This window comes from Zea mays, chromosome 2 (genome assembly GCF_902167145.1).
Source record: "Zea mays cultivar B73 chromosome 2, Zm-B73-REFERENCE-NAM-5.0, whole genome shotgun sequence".
Classification (NCBI taxonomy): Eukaryota; Viridiplantae; Streptophyta; class Magnoliopsida; order Poales; family Poaceae; genus Zea; species Zea mays.
This window is the reverse complement of record NC_050097.1, coordinates 32837157-32863124: the sequence shown is the minus strand read 5'-3', so window position 1 is coordinate 32863124 and position 25968 is coordinate 32837157. Positions and strand designations below refer to the sequence as shown.

The following is a 25968-nucleotide window of genomic DNA, read 5'->3' as shown; positions in this document are numbered from 1 at the left end:
GCTGTGTGGGGTCTGGACCTCGTTGGCCCCTTGCAGAAGGCACCCGGGGGCTACACGCACCTGCTGGTCGCCATCGACAAATTCTCCAAGTGGATCGAGGTCCGACCCCTGAACAGCATCAGGTCCGAACAGGCGGTGGCGTTCTTCACCAACATCATCCATCGCTTTGGGGTCCCGAACTCCATCATCACCGACAACGGCACCCAGTTCACCGGCAGAAAGTTCCTGGACTTCTGCGAGGATCATCACATCCGGGTGGACTGGGCCGCCGTGGCTCACCCCATGACAAATGGGCAAGTAGAGCGTGCCAACGGCATGATCCTGCAAGGACTCAAGCTGCGGATCTACAACGACCTCAACAAGTTCGGCAAGCGATGGATGAAGGAACTCCCCTCGGTGGTCTGGAGTCTGAGGACGACACCGAGCCAAGCCACGGGCTTCACACCGTTCTTTCTAGTCTATGGGGCCGAGGCCATCTTGCCCACAGACTTAGAATACGGTTCCCCGAGGACAAGGGACTACGACGACCAAAGCAATCGAGCTAACCGAGAAGACTCACTGGACCAGCTGGAAGAGGCTTGGGACATGGCCTTGCTACAATCGGCGCGGTATCAGTAGTCCCTGTGACGCTACCACGCCCGAGGGGTTCGGTCCCGAGACCTCCAGGTGGGCGACTTGGTGCTTCGGCTGCGACAAGACGCCCGAGGGCGGCACAAGCTCACGCCTCCCTGGGAAGGGTTGTTCGTCATCGCCAAAGTTCTGAAGCCCGGGACGTACAAGCTGGCCAACAGCCAAGGCGAGGTCTACGGCAACGCTTGGAACATCCGACAGCTACGTCGCTTCTACCCTTAAGATGCTTTCAAGTCGTTCGTACACCTCATTCACGCACAAAGTCTAACCATCAAGGAAGGGTCAGCCTTGCCTCGGCAAAGCCCGACCCTCCCTCGGGGGCTAGAAGGGGGAACCCCCTCTGCGTCGAAATTTTCCTCGGAAAAGATCTTTTCTGCCAGAACGTTTTTCGTGCTTTTCGACTACTTCGAAAGTGGGATCCTGAAAACGACAGAGTACACGTAAGCAGCCAAGGCTGACCGAGCTGAGGGACTCCTACGCCTCCGGGATACGGATACCTCACTCATCACCTTCCGTGAAAAGTAACTCTCGCTCGGACAAACAATTATGTTACCGACAAATAAGTTCAGATACTCGAAACAAGAGGAAAAGAAACACAGCTTTACAACACGACGACAGTGTGTTTGGGCCTCGGCGGCCGCAGAAAACATACGCACACTACAAGATAAACCGATCCTGCAGGCTCGGACCTTGACAGTCGAAGGGAGCAGCAGCACCCTCGGCGTCAACTACACCTTCGGCAAAGCCCGACCGAGCCTTGGACGGCAACGCGGTCGGAGGATCTCCACTCCGAAGGACGACATCAGCACCACGCCCGGGCCGTCGCCGCCAGGGCCTTCTCCAGGAATCCGGCTCGAGCAGACGACTCGGCCGGCCACCCCGAAGCCTCAGCCAGCTGTCCCCCAAGGACATCAGCCCGGCTCGTGGCCTCGGCAACTCGACTCCGGCGTCGGTCCCGCCAGCGGACGGCCCGGCCAAGCTCTGGCCGACGAAGTCTTCTTTTCGAGCCAACTCTGCCTCTGTCCACGCTGACACCGCTACCTCCGGCTTTAGCTCATCGAAGAGCGGTCGAGGGTTCCTTTAACTAAGCAAGAGAAGCCTCGGCCAGCAAGGCCGACCGAGCCGAGGGACTCCTACGCCTCTGGGATACGGATACCTCACTCGTCACCTTCGCACGAGGCAACTCACGCTTGGTGAAGCGGTTCAGATAGCCGACAGGCGAGTCTTAGTGCTCGAAATGAGGAAAAAACACGGCTCCGTGCCGAAGATACATACATGTTCAGGCCCCGACAGCCACAATGAACAAAACACCGGCACTCAAAGTGCCATTACAAACGGAATTCCGGTTCTGCCTCCGCGGGTACGAACAACCCCCCACATTGGAGGGCCCGCGGGGCGACAAGCTCCGGGCGACTCGCCAGCGACCTCTGCAGCAGCAGCCATGGTCCCAGGACGGACGCGGCCACCGGAAGGCTCTTGTTCGCGTCCCCACTCAAGGGACGCGAACCAGATATTAAAGCCAAAGAGCTAGGGGTCGGTCCATAGGCGGCGCTGACGACCTCGACGGTGGGGAAGCTTTCTCCAGCTGCCACCACGGCAGCACCGAAGGCGGCGTCCGCCTCTCCACCAACGTCGCACCGGCGAGCGCGGGCCGCTCCAAAGCACACCGGCAGGTCCTCGCTCCCGTCCTCACCACGAAAGCGAGGAGGAGGACGGAATGTTGCATCCTAGCTGGGCAGCAACAGTTCGCCTTCCCCGGCATGGCTGGAGGACGCCTCCTCCGCAGAGCTGGAGGATGGTCTCCACCACCAGAAGCTGGAAGAGGAGGTGGCCAGCCGACCCGTGCGGGAGGTAGAGCCCCGGCTCACCTTGCTCTCCGCCCCAGCAAGGATGATGAAGATCCTTGAAGCTGAGGGCGGGACCAAGATCTCAGCCCAGCTTGCTTCTCCCCACCCAGGGGCTGGTGGTCACCGTCTTGGGTGACCACCAGCGAGGGGATGCGGCTGGGCTGCCTGATGAAAATTCTTGAAGCCGAACGATGGCTAAAAGGTACCAACTTCCACGAAGTTGCGTTCCTCCAACGACAAGGCGGAAGGACTGCGAGTGTTCCCCATCCGAGGGCTCAGAAGGTGGAAAGACGCGATGCATAAGGGAAGCGCGAAGACATGGTTGCCTTTCAAAGGGGTCACCCTCCTTTTAAAGGCAACTCTCCCCGCTTGCGTCCTCAGCCATCGCAGGCTGAGTCTTCTCCAACACGCTCCAAGGTCCTCCCCCTACGACACGGGGGCTGGGTCCCACGCGTCATGCAAGCTGGCCCAAGGCAGAAGAAGCCAAACCGACGCGCGCGGTGCGCGCAACTGCCCAGCGGTTACGAGCAATCCTCCACTTTCGCCCAGACCAGCGGGTGAAAGGGCGGACCGCCATGCAGGCGGCATGCAACCGCACCAAAGGGGCGCACCCTTTCGACTTCGACACGTCCAGCATGGAGGCCCAGACCCACACGTCATATAACCGGCGCGCCGGTTGCTACGTGCAAGATACTGCACCGCCACTCGCGCCACTACTGCGCCTCCTCGACTGCGGAACCAGTACCGCGACTTGAGGCAACCCTGCGCATGACCCAATAGTGCCAACCAGGCACATCGGTCACGAGCCAGTCAGCCACGGGAGAAGGCGCGACGGTCAATATGGCCAGAAATGGGCCGGTAGTAATGGCGGTGGCAGGCGAGCGAAAGCAGCGGTCAAGTCATCAGCCAAACTCATGTCCCCTCCTGGGACAGCGGGAGAGCCCTCTCCCACGGCGTGAAGACGGCGCGCCCGTGTCCCGTTCCTCGAACGACTCGTGCACGCGCAACGGCTGCCCCGCGAACCACTCGTCCCATCGCATTAACACTGCGGCGGGACAGGCGGCACCTTTGGCAGGAGAAGCGGGCGACGCTTCGCCTTCGCCATAATGACTGCGTCAAAAAAAAGGTGCGCCACTGAAAGGGAATTAGGCTTACACCTAGTCCCTAATTAATTTTGGTGGTTGAATTGCCCAACACAAATAATTGGACTAACTAGTTTGCTCAAGTGTATAGATTATACAGGTGTAAAAGGTTCACACTTAGCCAATAAAAAGATCAAGTTTTGGATTCAACAAAGGAGCAAAGAGGCAACCGAAGGCACCTCTGGTCTGGGGGCACCGGACTGTCCGGTGTACACCGGACAGTGTCCGGTGCACCAGAGGACTCCAACTCGAACTCGCTACCTTCGGGAATTACTTAGGCCGGCGCGCTATAATTCACCGGACTGTCCGGTGTACACCGGACAATGTCCGGTGCTCCAAGGAAGCGCGGCCTCCGGAACTCGCCAGCTTCGGGAATCTCCAACGGCTAGTCCGCTATAATTCACCGGACATGTCCGGTGTGCACCGGACTGTCCGGTGCAACTCCGGAGCAACGGCTACTCGACGCCAACGGCTACCTGCGACGCATTTATTGCGCGCTCTACGCGCGCAGAAGACAGGCGCACCCATACTGGCACACCGGACAAGGAACAGTGCATGTCCGGTGTGCACCGGACATCCAGGCGGGCCCACGAGTCAGGAGCTCCAACGGTCAGAATCTAACGGCAGTGATGACGTGGCGGGGGCACCGGACATGTCCGGTGTGCACCGGACTGTCCGGTGCGCCATCGAACAGACAGCCTCCCAACGGCCACTTTTGGTGGTTGGGGCTATAAATACCCCAACCACCCCCACATTCATGGCATCCATGTTTTCCACTTCTCAACCACTTACAAGAGCTAGGCATTCAATTCTAGACACACCAAAGAGATCAAATCCTCTCCAATTCCACAAAAGGCTTTAGTGATTAGCGAGAGAGATTTGTCGTGTTCTTTTGAGCTCTTGCGCTTGGATTGCTTCTTTTCTTTCTCACTTGCTCTTGTGATCAACACTCAATTGTAATCAAGGCAAGAGGCACCAATTGTGTGGTGGCCCTTGCGGGGAAGTTTTATTCCCGGCTTTGATTTGAGAAGAGAAAGCTCACTCGGTCCGAGGGATCGTTTGAGAGAGGGAAGGGTTGAAAGAGACCCGGCCTTTGTGGCCTCCTCAACGGGGAGTAGGTTTGAGAGAACCGAACCTCGGTAAAACAAATCCACGTGTCTCACTTCACTATTCGCTTGCGATTTGTTTTGTGCCCTCTCTTGCGGACTTAATTATATTTCTAACGCTAACCCGGCTTGTAGTTGTGATTATTTTTGAGAATTTCAGTTTCGCCCTATTCACCCCCCCCCCTCTAGGCGACTTTCAATTGGTATCAGAGCCCGGTGCTTCATTAGAGCCTAACCGCTTGAAGTGATATCGGGAGATCACGCCAAGAAGGAGATGGAGACCGGCGAAAAGCCCACTACAAGCCATGGGAGCACTTCATCGGAAGAGTCCCGCACCAAGAGGAAGGAGAAGAAGAAGAGCTCCTCCAACAAAGGGAAGGAGAAGAAATCTTCTTCTCACCACAAAGAGAAGAAGGAAAAATCTTCTTCCCACAAGTCGCATCGGAAAGGCGACAAGCACAAGAGGATGAGGAAGGTGGTCTACTACGAGACCGACACTTCATCAACATCCACCTCCGACTCCGATGCACCGTCCGTAACTTCTAAGCGCCAAGAGCGCAAGAAGTTTAGTAAGATCCCCTTACACTATCCTCGTACATCTAGACATACTCCATTACTTTCCGTTCCATTAGGCAAACCGCCAACCTTTGACGGTGAAGATTATGCTAGGTGGAGTGATTTAATGAAATTTCATCTAACCTCACTCCACAAAAGTATATGGAATGTTGTTGAGTTTGGAGCACAGGTACCATCCGTAGGGGATAAGGATTATGATGAGGACGAAGTGGCCCAAATCGAGCACTTCAACTCCCAAGCCACAACCATACTCTTGGCCTCTCTAAATAGAGAGGAATACAACAAGGTGCAAGGGTTGAAGAATGCAAAGGAAATTTGGGACCTACTCAAGACCGCGCACGAGGGTGATGAACTCACCAAGATCACCAAGCGGGAAACGATCGAGGGGGAGCTCGGTCGCTTCCGTCTTCGCCAAGGGGAGGAGCCACAAGATATGTACAACCGGCTCAAAACCTTGGTAAACCAAGTGCGCAACCTCGGGAGCAAAAAGTGGGACGACCACGAGGTGGTTAAGGTTATTCTAAGAGCTCTCATTTTCCTTAACCCCACTCAAGTTCAATTAATTTGTGGTAATCCTAGATACCCACTAATGACCCCCGAGGAAGTTATCGGGAATTTTGTGAGCTTTGAATGTATGATTAAAGGATCAAAGAAGATCAACGAGCTTGACGAACCCTCCACGTCCGAGGCGCAACCGGTGGCCTTCAAGGCAACGGAGGAGAAGAAGGAGGAGTCTACACCAAGTAGACAACCAATTGACGCCTCCAAGCTCGACAATGAGGAGATGGCTTTAATCATCAAAAGCTTTCGCCAAATCCTCAAGCAACGGAAGGGGAAAGACTACAAATCCCGTTCCAAGAAGGTTTGCTACAAGTGTGGTAAGCCCGGTCACTTTATTGCTAAATGTCCATTATCAAGTGACAGTGACAGGGACAACGACAAGAAGGGCAAGAGAAGAGAAAAGAAGAGGTACCACAAGAAGAGGGGCGGCGATGCTCACGTGTGCCGCGAGTGGGACTCTGACGAGAGCTCCACCGAGTCCTCCTCCGACGAGGACACCGCCAACATCGCCGTCACCAAGGGGCTTCTCTTCCCCAACGTCGGCCACAAGTGCCTCATGGCAAAGGACGGCAAAAAGAAGAAGGTTAAATCTAAATCCTCCACAAAATATGAATCCTCTAGTGATGATAATGCTAGTGATGAGGAGGATAACTTGCTTACCCTTTTTGCCAATCTTAACATGGAACAAAAGGAAAAATTAAATGAATTGATTAGTGCTATTCATGAAAAGGATGACCTTTTGGATTCCCAAGAGGATTTTCTAATTAAAGAAAACAAGAAACATGTTAAGGTTAAAAATGCTTATGCTCTAGAAGTAGAAAAATGTCAAAAACTATCTAGTGAGCTAAGCACTTGCCATGACACTATTGCCAACCTTAAAAATGAAAATGCTAGTTTAATTGCTAAGGTTGATTCTCATGTTTGTGATGTTTCAATTCCCAATCCTAGAAATAATGATGATGATTTGCTTGCTAGGATTGAAGAATTAAACGTTTATGTTACTAGCCTTAAGATTGAGAATGAGAAATTGCTTGCTAAGGCTAAGGATTTTGATGTTTGCAAAGCTACTATTTCCGACCTTAGAACTAAAAATGATTTGTTACATGCTAAGGTTGTAGAATTGAAATCTTGCAAACCCTCTACATTTATTGTTGAGCACACTTCTATTTGCACTAGATGTAGAGATATTGATGTTAATGCTATTCATGATCACATGTCTTTAATTAAACAACAAAATGATCATATAGCAAAACTAGATGCTAAAATTGCCGAGCATAACTTGGAAAATGAAAAGTTTAAATTTGCTAGAAGTATGCTCTATAATGGGAGACGCCCGGGCATCAAGGATGGCATTGGCTTCCAAAGGGGAGACAATGTCAAACTTAATGCCCCTCCTAAAAATTTGTCTAACTTTGTTAAGGGCAAGGCTCCCATGCCTCAGGATAACGAGGGTTACATTTTGTACCCTGCCGGTTATCCCGAGAGCAAAATTAGGAGAATTCACTCTAGGAAGTCTCACTCTGGCCCTAATCATGCTTTTATGTATAAGGGTGAGACATCTAGTTCTAGGCAATCAACCCGTGCCAAGTTGCCTAGAAAGAAAACTCCTAATGCATCAAATGATCATGCTATTTCATTCAAAACTTTTGATGCATCATATGTGCTTACTAACAAATCCGGCAAGGTAGTTGCCAAGTTTGTTGGGGGCAAACACAAGGGCTCCAAGACTTGTGTTTGGGTACCCAAAGTTCTTGTGTCTAATGCCAAAGGACCCAAAACCGTTTGGGTACCTAAAGTCAAGAACTAAAACTGTTTTGTAGGTTTATGCATCCGGGGGCTCAAGTTGGATACTCGACAGCGGGTGCACAAACCACATGACAGGGGAGAAGAAGATGTTCTCCTCATATGAGAAAAACCAAGATCCCCAAAGAGCGATCACATTCGGGGATGGAAATCAAGGTTTGGTCAAAGGTTTGGGTAAAATTGTTATTTCACCTGACCATTCCATTTCCAATGTTTTTCTTGTTGATTCATTAGATTACAATTTGCTTTTCGTTTCTCAATTATGTCAAATGGGCTACAACTGTCTATTTACTGATGTAGGTGTTACTGTCTTTAGAAGAAATGATGATTCAATAGCATTTAAGGGAGTGTTAGAGGGTCAGCTATACTTGGTAGATTTTGATAGAGCTAAACTCGACACTTGCTTGGTTGCTAAGACTAACTTGGGTTGGCTCTGGCACCGCCGACTAGCCCATGTTGGAATGAAGAATCTTCATAAGCTTCTAAAGGGGGAACACATTTTAGGACTAACCAATGTTCATTTTGAGAAAGACAGGATTTGTAGCGCATGCCAAGCCGGAAAGCAAGTTGGCACTCATCATCCGCACAAGAACATCATGACTAGTGACAGGCCACTGGAGCTCCTTCACATGGATTTATTCGGCCCGATTGCTTACATAAGCATCGGCGGGAGTAAGTACTGTCTAGTTATTGTGGATGATTATTCTCGCTTCACTTGGGTGTTCTTTTTGCAGGAAAAATCTCATACCCAAGAGACCTTAAAGGGATTCTTGAGACGGGCTCAAAATGAGTTCGGCTTAAGGATCAAGAAAATTAGAAGCGACAACGGGACGGAGTTCAAGAACTCTCAAATTGAAGGCTTCCTTGAGGAGGAGGGCATCAAGCATGAGTTCTCTTCTCCCTACACCCCACAACAAAATGGAGTAGTGGAGAGGAAGAATCGAACTCTATTGGACATGGCAAGAACCATGCTTGATGAGTACAAGACTTCGGATCGGTTTTGGGCCGAGGCGGTCAACACCGCTTGCTACGCCATCAACCGGTTGTATCTACACCGAATCCTCAAGAAGACATCATATGAACTCCTAACCGGTAAAAAGCCCAATATTTCATATTTTAGAGTTTTTGGTAGCAAATGCTTTATTCTTGTTAAGAGAGGTAGAAAATCTAAATTTGCTCCTAAAACGGTAGAAGGCTTTTTACTAGGATATGACTCAAACACAAGGGCATATAGAGTCTTTAACAAGTCCTCAGGACTAGTTGAAGTTTCTTGTGACGTTGTGTTTGATGAGACTAACGGCTCTCAAATAGAGCAAGTTGATCTTGATGAGATAGGTGAAGAACAGGCTCCATGCATAGCACTAAGGAACATGTCCATTGGGGATGTGTGTCCTAAGGAATCCGAAGAGCCTCCACATGCACAAGATCAACTATCCTCCTCCACGCAAGCATCTCCACCAACTCAAAATGAGGATGAGGCTCAAGTTGATGAAGTGGAAGATCAAGCAAATGAGCCACCTCAAGATGACGGCAATGATCAAGGGGGAGATGCAAATGATCAAGACAAGGAGGATGAAGAGCAAAGGCCACCACACCCAAGAGTCCACCAAGCAATCCAACGAGATCACCCCGTCGACACCATCCTCGGCGACATTCATAAGGGGGTAACTACTAGATCTCGTATTGCACATTTTTGTGAACATTACTCTTTTGTTTCCTCTATTGAGCCACACAGGGTAGAGGAAGCACTACAAGATTCGGATTGGGTGGTGGCAATGCAAGAGGAGCTCAACAACTTCACTAGGAATAAGGTATGGCATTTGGTTCCGCGTCCTAATCAAAATGTTGTAGGAACCAAATGGGTCTTCCGCAACAAGCAAGATGAGCATGGTGTGGTGACAAGGAACAAAGCTCGACTTGTGGCCAAGGGATACTCCCAAGTCGAAGGTTTGGATTTCGGTGAAACCTATGCACCCGTAGCTAGGCTTGAGTCAATTCGCATATTATTAGCCTATGCTACTTACCATGGCTTTAAGCTTTATCAAATGGACGTGAAAAGTGCCTTCCTCAATGGACCAATCAAGGAAGAGGTCTATGTTGAGCAACCTCCCGGCTTTGAAGACAGTGAGTATCCTAACCATGTCTATAAGCTCTCTAAGGCGCTCTATGGGCTCAAGCAAGCTCCAAGAGCATGGTATGAATGCCTTAGAGATTTTCTTATTGCTAATGGCTTCAAAGTCGGAAAGGCCGATCCTACACTCTTTACTAAAACTCTTGAAAATGACTTGTTTGTATGCCAAATTTATGTTGATGATATTATATTTGGGTCTACTAACGAGTCTACATGTGAAGAGTTTAGTAGGATTATGACACAGAAATTCGAGATGTCTATGATGGGGGAGTTGAAGTATTTCTTAGGATTCCAAGTGAAACAACTCCAAGAGGGCACCTTCATTAGCCAAACGAAGTACACTCAAGACATTCTAAACAAGTTTGAGATGAAGGATGCCAAGCCCATCAAGACACCCATGGGAACCAATGGGCATCTCGACCTCGACACGGGAGGTAAGTCCGTGGATCAAAAGGTATACCGGTCGATGATAAGTTCTTTACTCTATTTATGTGCATCTCGACCGGATATTATGCTTTCCGTGTGCATGTGTGCAAGATTCCAAGCCGACCCTAAGGAAGCTCACCTTACGGCCGTAAAACGAATCTTGAGATATTTGGCTTATACTCCTAAGTTTGGGCTTTGGTATCCTAGGGGATCCACATTTGATTTGATTGGTTATTCGGATGCCGATTGGGCGGGGTGCAAAATCAATAGGAAGAGCACATCGGGGACTTGCCAGTTCTTGGGAAGATCCTTGGTGTCTTGGGCTTCAAAGAAGCAAAATTCGGTCGCTCTTTCCACCGCCGAAGCCGAGTACATTGCCGCAGGACATTGTTGCGCGCAATTGCTTTGGATGAGGCAAACCCTGCGGGACTACGGTTACAAATTAACCAAAGTCCCTTTGCTATGTGATAATGAGAGTGCAATCAAGATGGCGGATAATCCCGTCGAGCATAGTCGCACTAAACACATAGCCATTCGGTATCATTTTCTTAGGGATCACCAACAAAAGGGAGATATCGAGATTTCATACATTAATACTAAAGATCAATTAGCCGATATCTTTACCAAGCCTCTTGATGAACAATCTTTTAACAAACTTAGGCATGAGCTCAATATTCTTGATTCTAGGAATTTCTTTTGTTGACTTGCCCACATAGCTCATTTATGTACCTTTGATCATGTCTCTTTCATATGTTATGACTAATGTGTTTTTCAAGTCTATTTCAAACCAAGTCATAAGTGTATTGAAAGGGAATTGGAGTCTTCGGCGAAGACAAAGGCTTCCACTCCGTAACTCATCCTTCGCCGTCGCTCCAAGAGACTCTCCATCTTTGGGGGAGAGAGCAAAAGGACTTCGTCTTTGGTATAATCTTAACTCATTTATTTATGACCAAAGGGGAAGATAGCACTTCGAGGGCTCTAATGCTTCCGTTTTTGGCGATTCATGCCAAAGGGGGAGAAAGTATGAGCCCAAAGCAAAAGGACCGCACCACCACCAATTTCAAAAACTTCGTGTTTCCAAGAATATTATCAATTAGTATCCTATTGTGTTCAAAAGGGGGAGAAAGTAGTATTTCAAAAAGGATATATCAAAACCCTCTTGAACACTAAGAGGAGGATCTCATTTAGGGGGAGTTTTGTTTAGTCAAAGGAAAAGCATTTGAAACAGGGGGAGAAAATTTCAAATCTTGAAAATGTTTCTCAAAATCTTATTCATTTGCCTTTGACTGTTTGCAAAAGAACTTTGAAAAGGATTTACAAAAGAGTTTGCAAAAACAAAACATGTGGTGCAAGCGTGGTCCAAAATGTTAAATAAGAAAGAAACGATCCATGCATATCTTGTAAGTATTTAGATTGGCTCAATTCCAAGCAACATTTACACTTACATTATGCAAACTAGTTCAGTTATGCACTTCTATATTTGCTTTGGTTTGTGTTGGCATCAATCACCAAAAAGGGGGAGATTGAAAGGGAATTAGGCTTACACCTAGTCCCTAATTAATTTTGGTGGTTGAATTGCCCAACACAAATAATTGGACTAACTAGTTTGCTCAAGTGTATAGATTATACAGGTGTAAAAGGTTCACACTTAGCTAATAAAAAGATCAAGTTTTGGATTCAACAAAGGAGCAAAGAGGCAACCGAAGGCACCTCTGGTCTGGGGGCACCAGACTGTCCGGTGTACACCGGACAGTGTCCGGTGCACCAGAGGACTCCAACTCGAACTCGCTACCTTCGGGAATTACTTAGGCCGGCGCGCTATAATTCACCGGACTGTCCGGTGTACACCGGACAGTGTCCGGTGCTCCAAGGAAGCGCGGCCTCCGGAACTCGCCAGCTTCGGGAATCTCCAACGGCTAGTCCGCTATAATTCACCGGACATGTCCGGTGTGCACCGGACTGTCCGGTGCAACTCCGGAGCAACGGCTACTCGGCGCCAACGGCTACCTGCGACGCATTTATTGCGCGCTCTGCGCGCGCAGAAGACAGGCGCGCCCATACTGGCGCACCGGACAAGGAACAGTGCATGTCCGGTGTGCACCGGACATCCAGGCGGGCCCACGAGTCAGGAGCTCCAACGGTCAGAATCCAACGGCAGTGATGACGTGGCGGGGGCACCGGACATGTCCGGTGTGCACCGGACTGTCCGGTGCGCCATCGAACAGACAGCCTCCCAACGGCCACTTTTGGTGGTTGGGGCTATAAATACCCCAACCACCCCCACATTCATGGCATCCAAGTTTTTCACTTCTCAACCACTTACAAGAGCTAGGCATTCAATTCTAGACACACCAAAGAGATCAAATCCTCTCCAATTCCACAAAAGGCTTTAGTGATTAGCGAGAGAGATTTGTCGTGTTCTTTTGAGCTCTTGCGCTTGGATTGCTTCTTTTCTTTCTCACTTGCTCTTGTGATCAACACTCAATTGTAATCAAGGCAAGAGGCACCAATTGTGTGGTGGCCCTTGCGGGGAAGTTTTATTCCCGGCTTTGATTTGAGAAGAGAAAGCTCACTCGGTCCGAGGGATCGTTTGAGAGAGGGAAGGGTTGAAAGAGACCCGGCCTTTGTGGCCTCCTCAACGGGGAGTAGGTTTGAGAGAACCGAACCTCGGTAAAACAAATCCACGTGTCTCACTTCACTATTCGCTTGCGATTTGTTTTGTGCCCTCTCTTGTGGACTTAATTATATTTCTAACGCTAACCCGGCTTGTAGTTGTGATTATTTTTGAGAATTTCAGTTTCGCCCTATTCACCCCCCCCCCTCTAGGCAACTTTCAGCCACGTCATTCGATTTCGTATCCTTTTCCTCTTTCTCTCTCTTACAATAGGGACCGGGAAAGGGGATACCCCGAAAGGGGTCCTCCTCCATGAAGGAAACGGGCCCCGAGCCCCCCTACTGATCAGAGGTTCGAAGGCTGACCCCTCGGAGGGGTTCAATAACCGCCTCAGAGCGCTCGGGCTCCGCGCCCACCACTGGTCAGAGGTTCGAAGGCCGGCCCCTCGGAAGGGTTCAACGGTCGCCTCAGGCCACTCGGGCTCCGCGCCCACTACTGATGAGGGGTTCGTAGGCTGGCCCTCGAAGGGTTCACAGCCGCCTCAGACACAGAGCGAGGGATGACCCTGGGTACGTTCGATACATAACCAAGGCTCGGGCTACGCTCCCGAGGTACCCTAGGACATTTCTGAGACCAGCGGGAACGATCTTGTAATGGAATCCCATCAGAGGGAGGCATCGAGCCCTCGGACCCCGTCAAAAGGGGACCGGGTCCGGCAAATCACCCGCAGGTACTTTTGGAGCGTGCCTTCGGGCCTCTAGCCGACCCCTAACAAATGGGGCACGGGCGTTCACTCGGATTACCCGTTAGCAGCTCACTGGAGACACCATGTTCGGCGCCCTCCAAGGGCAACATGGCGCTTTTCGCCCCCTCCTCCTTGCAGAAAGGCGACGCAGGGGCGTATGTAAAAAAGTCGAGTTTGTCCTTGACCGTTCTCTCGCTCTGTGCGGAGGCTCGGGGGCTACTCTCGCAAACCCGGCTCCGGCCAAACCGTTGACAGCGTCAACATACCGGCCCGAGAACTTGGGACCCGACCGTGCACCCGGGCTACGGCCAGCTCGCATGAGGGAACAACCAGACCGGTCGTAGCATCGCGAAACGCATTAAGACCTCGAAGGAGTCAAACCACTCCTCCGAGGCCTCGGGGGCTACACCCGGCGGGTGTGCTCGCGCGCACCCACCGGAACAAAATGCAACCGAGAAAGGCCGGTCCCCTTGCAAAAAAGTGCGACAAAAGCCTCCAAGCGAGTATTAACACTCCCTTCGAGGCTCGGGGGCTACTGTCGGGGACCATAATTAGGGGTACCCCCAAGACTCCTAATCTCAGCTGGTAACCCCCATCAGCACAAAGCTGCAAAGGCCTGATGGGTGCGATTAAGTCAAGGCTCGGTCCACTCAAGGGACACGATCTCGCCTCGCCCGAGCCCAGCCTTGCCTGAGCCCAGCCTCGGGCAAGGGCGGCCGATCCCGGAGGATTTACGTCTCGCCCGAGGACCCCCTCCAGCAACGGACACACCTTCGGTTTGCCCGAGGCCCAGTCTTCGCCAAGAAGCAACCTTGGCCAAGTCGCCACGCCGACCGACCGTATCGCAGGAGCATTTAATGCAAAGGTGACCTGACACCTTATCCTGACGCGCGCCCTTCAGTCGATAGAGCCGAAGTGACCGCAGTCACTTCGCCGCTCCACTGACCGACCTGACAAGAGGACAGCGCCGCCTGCGCCGCTCCGATTGCTGTGCCACTCGACAGAGTGAGGCTGACAGCAGCCAAGTCCGGCCTCAGGCGCCATAGGAAACTCCGCATCGCCCGACCCCAGGGCTCGGACTCGGGCTCAGCCCCGGAAGACGACGAACTCTGCATCGCCCGACCCCAGGGCTCGGACTCGGGCTCAGCCCCGGAAGACGACGAACTCCGCATCGCCCGACCCTAGGGCTTGGACTCGGGCTCAGCCCAGGAAGACGACGAACTCCGCCTCGCCCGATCCCAAGGCTCGGACTCGGGCTCGGTCCCGAAAGACGACGAACTCCGCCTCGCCCGACCCCAGGGCTCGGACTCGGGCTCGGCCCCGGAAGACGACGAACTCCGCCTCGCCCGACCCTAGGGCTCGGACTCAGCCCTGGCCTCAGCCGACGGTCTCCGCCTCGCCCGACCCAGGGGCTCGGACTCGACCTCGGCCTCAGAAGACAGACTCGACCTCGACCTCGGAGGAGCCTCCGCTCGGACCGACCACGTCACAGGAGGGGCCATCATTACCCTACCCTTAGCTAGCTCTGGCTACGGGGAACGAGACCGGCGTCCCATCTGGCTCGCCCCGGTAAACAAGTAATGATGGCGCCCCGCATGCTCCATGACGACGGCGGCTCTCAGCCCCCTTACGGAAGCAAGGAGACGTCAGCAAGGACTCGACAGCCCCGACAGCTGTCCTTCCGCCAGGCTCCAGCGCTCCTTCGACGGCCACGACACCACACGAACCGGGTGCCAAAACCTCTCCGGCTGCCACGACGGTATGTACTTAGGGCACTAGCTCTTCTCTGCTAGACACGTTAGCACACTTCTACACCTCCCATTGTACACCTGGATCCTCTCCTTACGCCTATAAAAGGAAGGTCCAGGGCCCTCTTACAGAGGGTTGGCCGCGCGGGGAAGGACGGGACGACGCTCGCGTAAGCCTCTCGCTCCCTCCCGCATGGACGCTTGTAACCCCCTACTGCAAGCGCACTGTAAACCCTAGAATGGGGTCGTAGAACTTGAGTTTCTAAAGAGATAATATTAAGGTGATTTTGTTATGTGATTCACTATTGGAGCATATTTTTTAGGGTTAAAAATATATATAATAATAAGATGAAATATTCGAACTTGTACTCCAAGCTGAAATTGTTTTGGTTTGTGCATATCTGGATTTATTACCTAAATTGGGATTTGAGTTCAAAATTCGAAATCTAGGAGAGAAGCATCTTGATTAAGTAAATTAACTTCCCATAGCTAAAACACTATTAGGTAGAATAAATAATATCAAAATCTGCAGTAAGAATTTTGTCCATATTGAAAATCCTGTGGTACAATTAAAACCTGAAGTTCAAATCTAAACTAACAATTTAGTTTGAAATTGGAAACAAAACAAAGAAAAAGAAAGCATAAGGTGTTAACCGAATTGGGCCTTAACCTTGATTTTGGCCCACGACCTCCCTCCACCCACTTGGCCCAACCGGGTAACATGCCGCGCTGACGGGGGGGCGACCTGTCAGCCACCCCACTTTGTGCGCCCTGCAACGCCCACCAGGGGACCTCCTGTCCGTCAGCCCCGCGCCGCGCTTCGTTCCACTTACCTGTGGGCCCTCATCGTCAGGCTCATCCCTTACCTTCCGTCCAAACCGGGATCGGCTGTTAGGACACGGTCGGGGGCTGCTGACCTCCCCATAACAGAACCGCCCTGGATTCGCCCGTGATGCGCGGAGTCCGTTCGTGGTGCCCAGCCGTGGTCTCCCTTTGTCATCTGGACCCACTGGTCGGAGCCATCCGCTTCTCCTCCCTATCTTTTCTTCGTGTCCAGCGCTAACAACACGACGAAATCCTCCGGGGGACTCGGTCTCCACTACCGCGGTCGCCGTTCTTCTGCCCGGAAACCGTGCGCTGCAACGAGTATATATCGAGACCCGTTCCCTAGGTTCCGAGCCGTTTTGGGCGTAGCTCCGAGTCTCACCAGTACCGCAGGGGAGCTTGTACTGCCGCCGTCGTACTCGCGGCGGGGTGTCGCTGTGACACAATCAAGAAGCTCTGGGGAGTCGCTGCGTGATGTAGAAGCCATGCCGACCATCAATTGAACTCGAGCAGGGTCGGGGCAGGGTCGATTGCTCACCGGAAGACATCCCCGTGCCGCAGACCTATGGTGCGCGTGGGCAGTGCCCTGTGTCGAGCCGCAGCTGGTAAGTACACCTCCATCGTGTCCGCCTTGCGCTTCTGTAGGCATAGCACCGGGGAATTTGGCCATGGGACCTGGTTTGTGCATGCGTGGTGTGCGCCGGTGGGTCTCCGCCGTGTGGGCACTGCGTCGCCGCCGTGGCTCAGCCGTGGGAGAGAAGACGACGCGGGAGCCCTCGATCTCCGAGTGAACGGCTGCGATTAGATCCCAGGTGTCGCTTCAATCTAATAGATCAGAACCGTCAACTCACTGATGGACGGCCATGATTTAATCAAGCATACCCCTTCGGCGTGTGAATCGGGATCGTTGATTTGTGATCGCACGGCTCGGAATAGATTGGGCTTCATAAAATCTGGGTCGTTCAGTCATGATCTAAGGATCCCGAGCCCATACCGGTTCGGTGGGTGTCTGATCTAATCCGAGCCCTCAGCTGGTGATCGGACGACCTAGGTATCGTGATACCCCTTCGCCCTGGCCTATTTGCTAAAGAGTCCCCGTAATTTTTACAAATTAACCCGCCGTCCGATTCGGATACAAACTAAGTCTTAAGACAATTTATGAGTTAGACCTCGGGTTCTCTGTTAATGTGTGCGCAGCCCAGAGCTTAGAGAAAATAGGAAAAATGAATTTAGAAAATGAATTTCCAATGTAAAAAGAATTCCAGAACTTATTTAATGCATAGAAAATTCATTTTAACTCCAAATTGAGTCATTCCAATTGCAATAATTTTGTATTAATATTTTCTATCAACCAGTAACACTGTCTAGCCATGAAACTTGAATTAAAATTGTTCATTAGGATTAATCTATTCTAAGCACTAAATAATTTTAGGATTTCATAACTTAATGATCGTAGCTCCGAATTTAGTGGTTCTTGTTCCTACGATCTCGTAGCAACGCATAGATCATTATTACGCAAGTTGTTCTTATGTTTGGTGTAATGTTAATTTTGCCTATACACTGTTTGTTTGTATTGCTACGACTAGCGCGAGGCTACGAGTCATTTGAAGTTCATCCTGGTACCTGGAATCTCAAGTGCCAGGCAAGTTGTGCCCTTGATTCACTTTTGTTACCCAATAATGTTCTTTAATATCATTTATTCATGCATAGGTTAATTTTGATGGGACCCAATAGGTTACCCTAGATTGTTTATCTCATTACCTTGTTTACCCCTGAATCACTTGGGTAGTTTGCTATTGCTTTACATGGATTTGGGATAATTATTTATCATATCTATGTTCCAGTTATTTTGTTATTCTATTTATGTTCATGTCAAGATCATTAATGTTAATTGGAACATAGAGCTTAACTTGAGAAACACGTGCCACCACAAGGGTTTATGGACGCCCTTGGCTGATTAATTAGGAAAGCTAGTGGAGGACTACCTTACCCGAAAGGGGCAAGGGCAGTAGGGGAGTGGTCAGTGTAGGGAGGTCCTTGGTTGATTTTGCTGCGATGGCGGTCAGGCAAGAACCCTGCATTAGAGCTTCCTATAAACTGTAGCGGGTTTTCTGAAGCTAGTGGAACTTTGTAAAGGCCTCGTAGTGTTACCCTGCCTCGCCTCCTCGGTAGAGGTGTATGAGAAGTCGCGATCCCTTGACAGATGGGTAACATGACTTGTGGGTAAAGGGTACCACCTCTGCAGAGTGTAAAACTGGTATACTAGCCGAGCTCACGGTCATGAGCAGCTCAGGACTCTCTGATGATTAATTTATGGAACTAAATTCAATTTGTCATATGCATTGCATCGCAGGTGATGTTGTTACTTTTGTTCTACTACTTAATTGGGTTGGTATTTACTTATACTTAGTAATTGCTAATAAAATTTTGACCAACTTTAAAAAGCAATGCTCAGCTCTAACCATCCTCTTTGGTAAGCCATACACTTCACGTGAGCTCCCACCTTTGGCGAGTTCATGCACATTATTCCCCACAACTTGTTGAGCGATAAACGTATGTGAGCTCACTCTTGCTGTCTTACACCCCCCCACAGGTCAAGAACAGGTACCGCAGGATGAGGCGCATGGAGGATGCTGCGATGAGTTCGTGAGAGAGATCTAGGTCGTCGTCTCCCAGTCAACTTTGGGTTGCTGGACCGTTGTCTCCTTATAATGTAATTATTTATTTATTTTGTATAGAACTCCTATTATATAGTAAAGTTGTGACATTCGATCCTGTGCCATGATTCATCATATGTGTGAGACTTGGTCCCAGCACACCTGGTGATTATGTTCGCGCCCGGGCTTTGGACCCCTAAAACCCGGGTGTGACACGCACCCGACCTGGGCGCGGGACAAACACGAAGGCCGCGGGTTTCCCCTTTTACGCCTGTCTCCCCCCTTCGCGCTCCGTCTCGCGCCGACCCATCTGGGCTGGGGCACGCGGCGACAATTTACTCGTCGGTTCAGGGACCCCCCGGGGTCGAAACGCCGACAAGTTTGCAATAATGCTTTGGAGATTTGGCAAATGCATCTGTTGTCATAAATTAATATACCAATTAGTAGTGATTGAATTTAGCCCCGTTCCAACCTTCACGCTAGTTTGGGTGCGAGAAAATCAGAGGAGATTGGAGGAGCTAGAATTCTCTTTTTATTCAAAATTAAATAAGAAGTCAATTTTAGCCCCTTTAATTCCCTCCGGTTTTATGGCTTCCAAGTTCCAAACTAGCCCTCAGAGCTAATTATTAGTCAACCAATAAGTTATTAGCTGGATTTAGGCAGTTAATAACTAATAGTTATTTGAGAGATATAACTAATAATTAATTGATCTATTAGCTGATCTGTTCTAAACTTTTCAAGTATTTTTAACTGCTAACTATTAGTTTTAGAGGTTTAGAACAAGGTCTTATTCTATAGTTCCACGTGAGAAACCAGTATGAATATAACCTACATGCCTAATCGAACTATGAGCTAAAGGTCTTATAACTTTCGTTTGGCCTGCTAGTTACATCAAGTCATATTCCAGTAATTAATTAGGATACTATTGGTAGTTCAAGATAAAAATGCTTTCTTATAAAAAACATAACAGGTGAGCGAAACAAGGGGGAAAAGTGCCTAACACTAACCGCACCATGCTAGCCCCGTGTTTGGTTCACGCCCTCCCATGAGCCCCGTTTGGTTCATACCCTCAGGACAGCCCCATTTGATTCACATCCTCTCACGTAAGAGGCGCCATGCATCTGAGCCACAGGCGCTCGAAATCAAATGCCTATGATTGGTTTATCAAATGCCTGTGTTTGGTTACGTGACAAGACAAAGTTGCCTGCCATGGTAGCTCACTAAGATTGCTGTGACTCAGAGCGCCAGACAATTTAGCTAGTGAAGACCAAACATCCCCTTAGGTTCGCCGCTTGCGTCCATGAACAGCAGAGTTCATGCACGATTTAGAGGGTGTTTGGTTTGAGGAATCACTTTATCCAAAATATGGTAGTACATCATGTGTCCATTCCTCAAATTTGGTGGGATGACCTCATTCCTCATATTAGTACTAACTAACTAACTATAAGTAATGAGGTAATGATGGATTGACTCATTCCATTCCACAAACCAAACAAAAAAGTAAGGAGTGAGAAGATGATGAACTAGCTCAATCCTCAAACCAAACAGCCTATTAATCTCCAGGTCCGTACGACCAGGTACCATGGAGTATGGATTTTGTCGGAGGGAAACTTATTGCGGCATGATGCAGTCAGGCCATTTGCAATTTCGTCGTTATCATTTCTGGATTCCGCTAATTTGCTATCAGGCCCGCAAATCATATACACAAATGGTCATATAATTTATAGATACAATATGGCATAATAGCACAGAGCCACAATTGAGAATGTCAAAATAGCAATTTTTTCAAGCCAAGATGGATGCCAAAAGGTTTCAAACGTATCACTACTGACCTAGAAAACATTTTGAGGGTCATATGCTTTTACTGAAACTAAAAGGTGCTAAGCAATCAGACAAAGGGTTATGATTTTTTTTTTTCAGGATTTCAAGTTCTGGATGTAATTCAAGTCCAATTCCAAGTACACATATAGTAGTTACGGGGAAAAAGGCTAATAGGCAGCATCAAAACGTTATAACAGAGCTTTTCCGGGCCATGGATGATGAACTCGTCATGATCTTAAGCGGCAGTGAAAGCTTTCTTCACTGCTCCACTCTTCGAACCTGCAGGAATAACTTTGAGCACATTGAACCTTACAGTCTTCGACACTGGCCTGAAATTAAAACAGGAGTACAACATAAGTGCATCTACGGAATAGAGCACAGTGCCAAAAAAAGCCAAGATAGATATTTCATGTCCAACAGAGGGAAGGACGGGTTATATTGAGCTTTGCTAATTGCGTTTCAGAAACCATGCCATCCAGGTACAGCATTACAAAAAGCAGGTCCAGGAAAGATATAGCAAGCTTTACCTGCACTGGCCAATGATCACATGATCTCCTTCCTTGACACGAAAGCATGGTGAAATGTGCGCAGGGATGTTGGAGTGTCTCTTCTCATACCTACACAAACACCAACAAATTATCAGTTGGCGAACAGACAACATGAAGGCACGAAGCGATCAGTAAATACAAGCCAATATTGAAGATTAGCTTGCCTCTGGTACTTCTTGACAAAGTGAAGATAATTCCTACGAACAATGATGGTCCTATTCATCTTAGCACTGTGGCATGTTCCAGCGATGATGCGACCCCTGATAGACACAGTGCCGGTGAATGGACATTTCTTATCAATGTAGGTTCCTGCAACAACAAAGAAATAAGGGAAATATATCAACTGAACTAACAGAGAACAACAACAACAGCCTTTTTAGTCCGAAGCAAGTTGGGATAGGCTAGAGTACAACAGAGCGCATCTAAAATCAAGGACCTAAAACAATCTATAAGGTTACCACAATTTTCTTCAAACAAAACTAGATTCACTTCATCAATATTCAGTGCATACACCCAACAAATGGAACATGAAGCATATGACAAGAGTTCCCATTACTGATGTATAATAATATAATATAGTGCAACATCACTAACATCAAATATACAAGGAATACTTAGGCCCTGTTTGGATGCACTAGAGCTAATAGTTAGCTGGCTGAAAAGTTGCTAGTACAATTAGCTGGCTAACAAATAGCTAGCTAACTATTAGTTAATTTCAGCTAGGTTGAACCAGCTAATAACTAATGAGTAATTGATGGTGTAGCTAATAGTTGGCTGTACTATTAGCTGGGAGTGTTTGGATGTCTCTAGCTAAAAATATCTAATTGCTAACTTTTAGTTAAGCTGTTTGGATGTCTTCAACTAATTTTAGTAGCCAACTATTAGCTCTAGTGTATTCAAACATGGCCTTAGCCAACATAAGCTCTTAAACATAGCAAGGTGACAGTCGCCACTGTGATTGTTCAAGAGAAACAAGCTTCCCTTTCATCATTGCCGCAACATACTTAACCAGATACCACGTGCCAAAGCAAGGTTCCAGAAAAAACTTTTGAGCTAGTGACCTAGTGTGTGAGGAGAGGAGCTGGGCTGTTTGTGTGCACCCTGATGCCAGAAAGACATATCTGCCCATCTCCCTATTGCATAGATGACATGAGAATGTATAGAATAAAGAACACACTATATGTAACATGTGGGGACATATAGGATGTGAATATGCAATGGTATAAGAGCTACGCTTGACTCCTACCATTGGAGATTCCCTAACAGCTATAGATAGGGATCACAATTCATAACTTGCTATTAAATTGCACTCCCAAGCTGTAAATCTTAAATCTCATCCTATCGTATTTTTCTGGATGCCTTAATATAACTTGACTAAGAATTTGGTTCAATTATCTACGAATGGACTAAATGTAGTTCTGTCTAAGGCATACAAGTTGAAACAGCCAGAATTGTTGGACTAGTGAATCATTGACCTAGTTCATAGCTTCGTATGAGCTAACAAGCTAACAGAAACACCAGCGATATGGCTGGACAAGAAGAAGAAAAATACTGACCTTCAATGGCTTCCCTGGGTGTCTTGAAACCAAGGCCAATGTTCTTCCAGAATCTGTTTCCTCCCTTGCCAGGTTTGTTTACCTTGGTGGCCTTCTTGGAACTGAATTCCAAAACAACTCATAAGCCTCGCATCCAAAAAAAAATGAATGAAACAAAGGCGCGTCAGAAATAAGCGCTTTAATATTACCAGAGAAACACCTTGGGCTGCTTCAAGAAAGCCCTTTCCGTCTGCAGAGAGAAAGAAAATGCATCAGATCATATACTAGCTACACCACAATCAGCAGGGCCATCAAGACCGGAACCCAACCAACGTCTAACACTCTTCATCGTAGCATATGACAACATGATTCATGTAATCCACATTCCTCAGAACATGGTAACACAGCCATTGGAATGGTGAAAGTTCAACCATTTGGATGGTGGAAGTTAAATTACTAAACTTCTGCGTTTCCAATCAAAAGCATCGGTAAGAAGCGTATCGGCTTAGAGCCACAATGCTGAGTACTACACGGGCACTTGTACCAAACGTTACGAGGTCTGCTACAGTCAAGCTCGCCCAGTGGCCCAAACAAGGGGTTCCAAAGGCATCTATCTGACCTGCTCCGCCATGGATGCCGCGCTAAGGGGAGACGCCGGAACCCGGTAGAGTGACGCGCTGGTCCGCGGCTGCGGGAGCTGTGGAGACGAAGAAACGGCCGAGGCCCTACTAGACTCTCCTCTGTCCAAATGAATGTAGGTGAATCGGAGGTGGGCTGGACCTAATAGGCTTTTCTGAGTTCAGCCTCAGGTGAAAAGGCAGTTGGGCCATGCTGGGCTGGCCTCTCAGTGAGAGGCCGGTATCGGTGGCTGTTTTGCAGTCGTTGGGTAGGCTGGGCGCCTGGGCTGGCTGTGCTTAGCGATCATGGTACTGACAGGTGACAAGGCCACACTTCTCAGCGAAGTGCCGAAGTCCACGTGATGTGGACTCGATTGTGATGGTACGAGCGGCTGCAGGCAGCAGCCTAGGAGGCGTGGGTGGCCCAGCCTTGTCGCGAGATTCAAAGTGATTTTTACGAGGCCGACAGGATTCAAAGCGAACTCGGCATCCGCTTTTGCCGCCCCCAGGTGCGGTGCCTTCCACCCACTTTCCAACCGAATCGTGCACGGTACTACCGCATCATCCATGCTCCCCGCACTCCGAGATAATTGCCATTATGGAAGAAGAGAGCAGGGGATTCGACGAAATGGAGGCGTTGGCGTTGGCTTCTATATTTTGGAGATGCAGACGACAGACAAACTCCAAAATGGATACAAGACAGCACTTGGGGCTGCGTAAACAGATATCAGTATCCTGTCACTGTTTACCGTCCCCGTGCGCAGACGCCGTCTGGCGTTGTCTCCGTCGCTTCTCCTCCGTCGCGGAATTGGAGTCGATGTTGCACGCCTCGCCGTCCCCGTGGCGTACCCGAGCAGGCTTGCGTTCGCCACCACCGCGCCAGCCGCCGTGGTCGCCGTGTGCGTGCCGTGCCCGTCCCTGTCCCGGGCCGACCTGAACGTCCTCTTCCCCACACCTATTGCGCCGCCGTTTGCCGCACGGAGGCCGCGCGAGAAGCTGCACGCGCCCACCAGCTTCCTCCCGCACAAGCTCGACGGGAAATCCACGCCAGCCTCGCACACCCCCTTCCAGCGAGCCGGCGATGGCGGCAGGTTGCCGCCCGCGAAGCTCGGCGACTCTGGCCATACGCCGGTGTCAAGAACCCCTATGACCACGTCGTGCGTGGCCGCTTCCAGATTGCCCATGGCAGGCCGGTAGGCCGGCGTGAGAAGGCCCAAGAACTCTGGGAAGCGCGTGGTGTGGAGCTGGAACATCTCGTCCGGCACAACCTGGAGCACCTCGGGGACCGGTAGCAGCGCCGCCACGAATCCGTGCGCGGCGGCGGAGTAGGAGTACAGCAAGTGGCGGCCCGGGTCGATGGACAGGGACTCGAGGTGCGCCGCATGGCGCACGGCCTCGGCCGAGAGGCCAGCGTCCAGCGCGGCCATGGCAGCCGCTCGGCGCCGGAGCAGGAGCTTCACGTGCGCCAGGAGCTGGGACACGGCCTCCGACTCCGTCGTTGGGATTATGAACGCCGAACCGGAGCTGGATGTCTTGCCGGACGGGACGCAGGGAGTCGCGGCGGTCGCGGAGGACGACGACGACGAGAAACTGTCGTCCGACCAGCACACGCTCTCGCGGCGGAACGCCACCGAAGCGAGGCGGCGGCCGGTCTGCAGCAGCACCATAGCGTCCTCGATGAGGCCGAGGTGGAAGCAAGCTTGGCCGAGGACCAAGTACCTGTACGTGGACGTGGGCATCAACCATCAGGAAACCGGTCGGTCGGATTCTCATTCTCGCCAAATCAAGGCACCAATTCGTGCAATGCTCAAGGTCCCGTACCTCCACTGGGTACCGGTGCTCGGGTTCTTGGAGAGGCCGGCAAGGACGCGGCGCTTGAGCTCGGAGATGTCGAAGCAGCAGAAGGAGCGGACGGGGCGAGCGTCAGGTTCCGCGTCGTCGGAGCGGTGGCGGTCGGGCGAGAAGAGTTTGGCGCGGGAGATCGTGCCGAGATCACCGGAGCCAGTGGACAAGAGGGACGCCGACGAGGACGAGGAGGTGTCCTCGCCAGAGCACGACTTGCCGCGGCTGGGGATGTAATCGCGGAGCATCTCCGCGACCTCGCTGTAGCGACGCAGCGCGAGGAACGCGCGCGCCCGCAGCTCCAGGGCGGCCTCCATCCGCGGCGACAGCTCCAGCGCCGCGTCGAAGAAGGAGCCGCAAGAGGAGACGGAGACGCAAGCCACCCCAAGAGCACTCTGCACTCCAATTCCGCGACGGAGGAGAAGCGACAGAGACAACGCCAGACGGCGTCTGCGCACGGGGACGGTAAACGGTGACAGGACACTTATATCTGTTTACGCAGCCCCAAGTGCTGTCTCACATCCATTTTGGAGTTTGTCTGTCGTCTACGTCTCCAAAATATAGAAGCCAACGCCAACGCCTCCATTTCGTCGAATTCCCTTCTCTCTTCTTCCATAATAGCAATTATCTCCCGCACTCCCGGGAGTGGGAAGGCAAAAGGCGGCGGCGGCCGGCTGGCTGGCTGGCGAAACCACGTCACGTCCCTCCCCGGCGCTGGAAAAGCAGGACAGGATCCGCGCGCGTGCGTCGTCGCCGTCGAAAGTGGCTTCGCCGCCCGGGGGCCGGGGCAGCGC

General features: G+C 50.4%; 2 protein-coding genes across 2 annotated transcripts; one reads left to right on the top strand and one right to left on the bottom strand.

The window, feature by feature from the left end:
* Positions 1 to 20547: 20547 nt before the first annotated feature.
* On the bottom strand, positions 20548 to 23461 carry LOC100280559 (40S ribosomal protein S11). Its single transcript, NM_001371670.1, has 6 exons — positions 23335 to 23461; positions 22925 to 22965; positions 22737 to 22837; positions 21345 to 21489; positions 21160 to 21249; positions 20548 to 20961 (listed from the first exon to the last, which is right to left on the bottom strand). Exons 1-6 carry the CDS (start codon positions 23344 to 23346, stop codon positions 20868 to 20870), a joined length of 483 nt encoding a protein of 160 aa, NP_001358599.1. The 5' UTR covers positions 23347 to 23461; the 3' UTR covers positions 20548 to 20867.
* Positions 23462 to 24641: 1180 nt separating this feature from the next.
* On the top strand, positions 24642 to 25497 carry LOC109944491 (uncharacterized). Its single transcript, XM_020549278.2, has 2 exons — positions 24642 to 25057; positions 25145 to 25497. The coding sequence occupies exons 1-2, from the start codon at positions 24689 to 24691 to the stop codon at positions 25409 to 25411; spliced, it is 636 nt and encodes a 211-aa protein (XP_020404867.1). The 5' UTR covers positions 24642 to 24688; the 3' UTR covers positions 25412 to 25497.
* Positions 25498 to 25968: the final 471 nt, after the last annotated feature.

Bases quoted from the DNA above. Each gene is read 5' to 3' on its own strand.
- LOC100280559 (NM_001371670.1), bottom strand. The intron at 21,490-22,736 runs GTCAGTATTTTT...TTGTTGTTGCAG, and splicing joins ACCCAGGGAAGCCATTGAAG to GAACCTACATTGATAAGAAA. The intron at 21,250-21,344 runs GCAAGCTAATCT...GTGTTTGTGTAG, and splicing joins TTTGTCAAGAAGTACCAGAG to GTATGAGAAGAGACACTCCA.
- LOC109944491 (XM_020549278.2), top strand. From the start codon at position 24,689: ATGGACAGGGACTCGAGGTGCGCCGCATGGCGCACGGCCTCGGCCGAG. The intron at 25,058-25,144 runs GTGGACGTGGGC...GCAATGCTCAAG, and splicing joins CGAGGACCAAGTACCTGTAC to GTCCCGTACCTCCACTGGGT.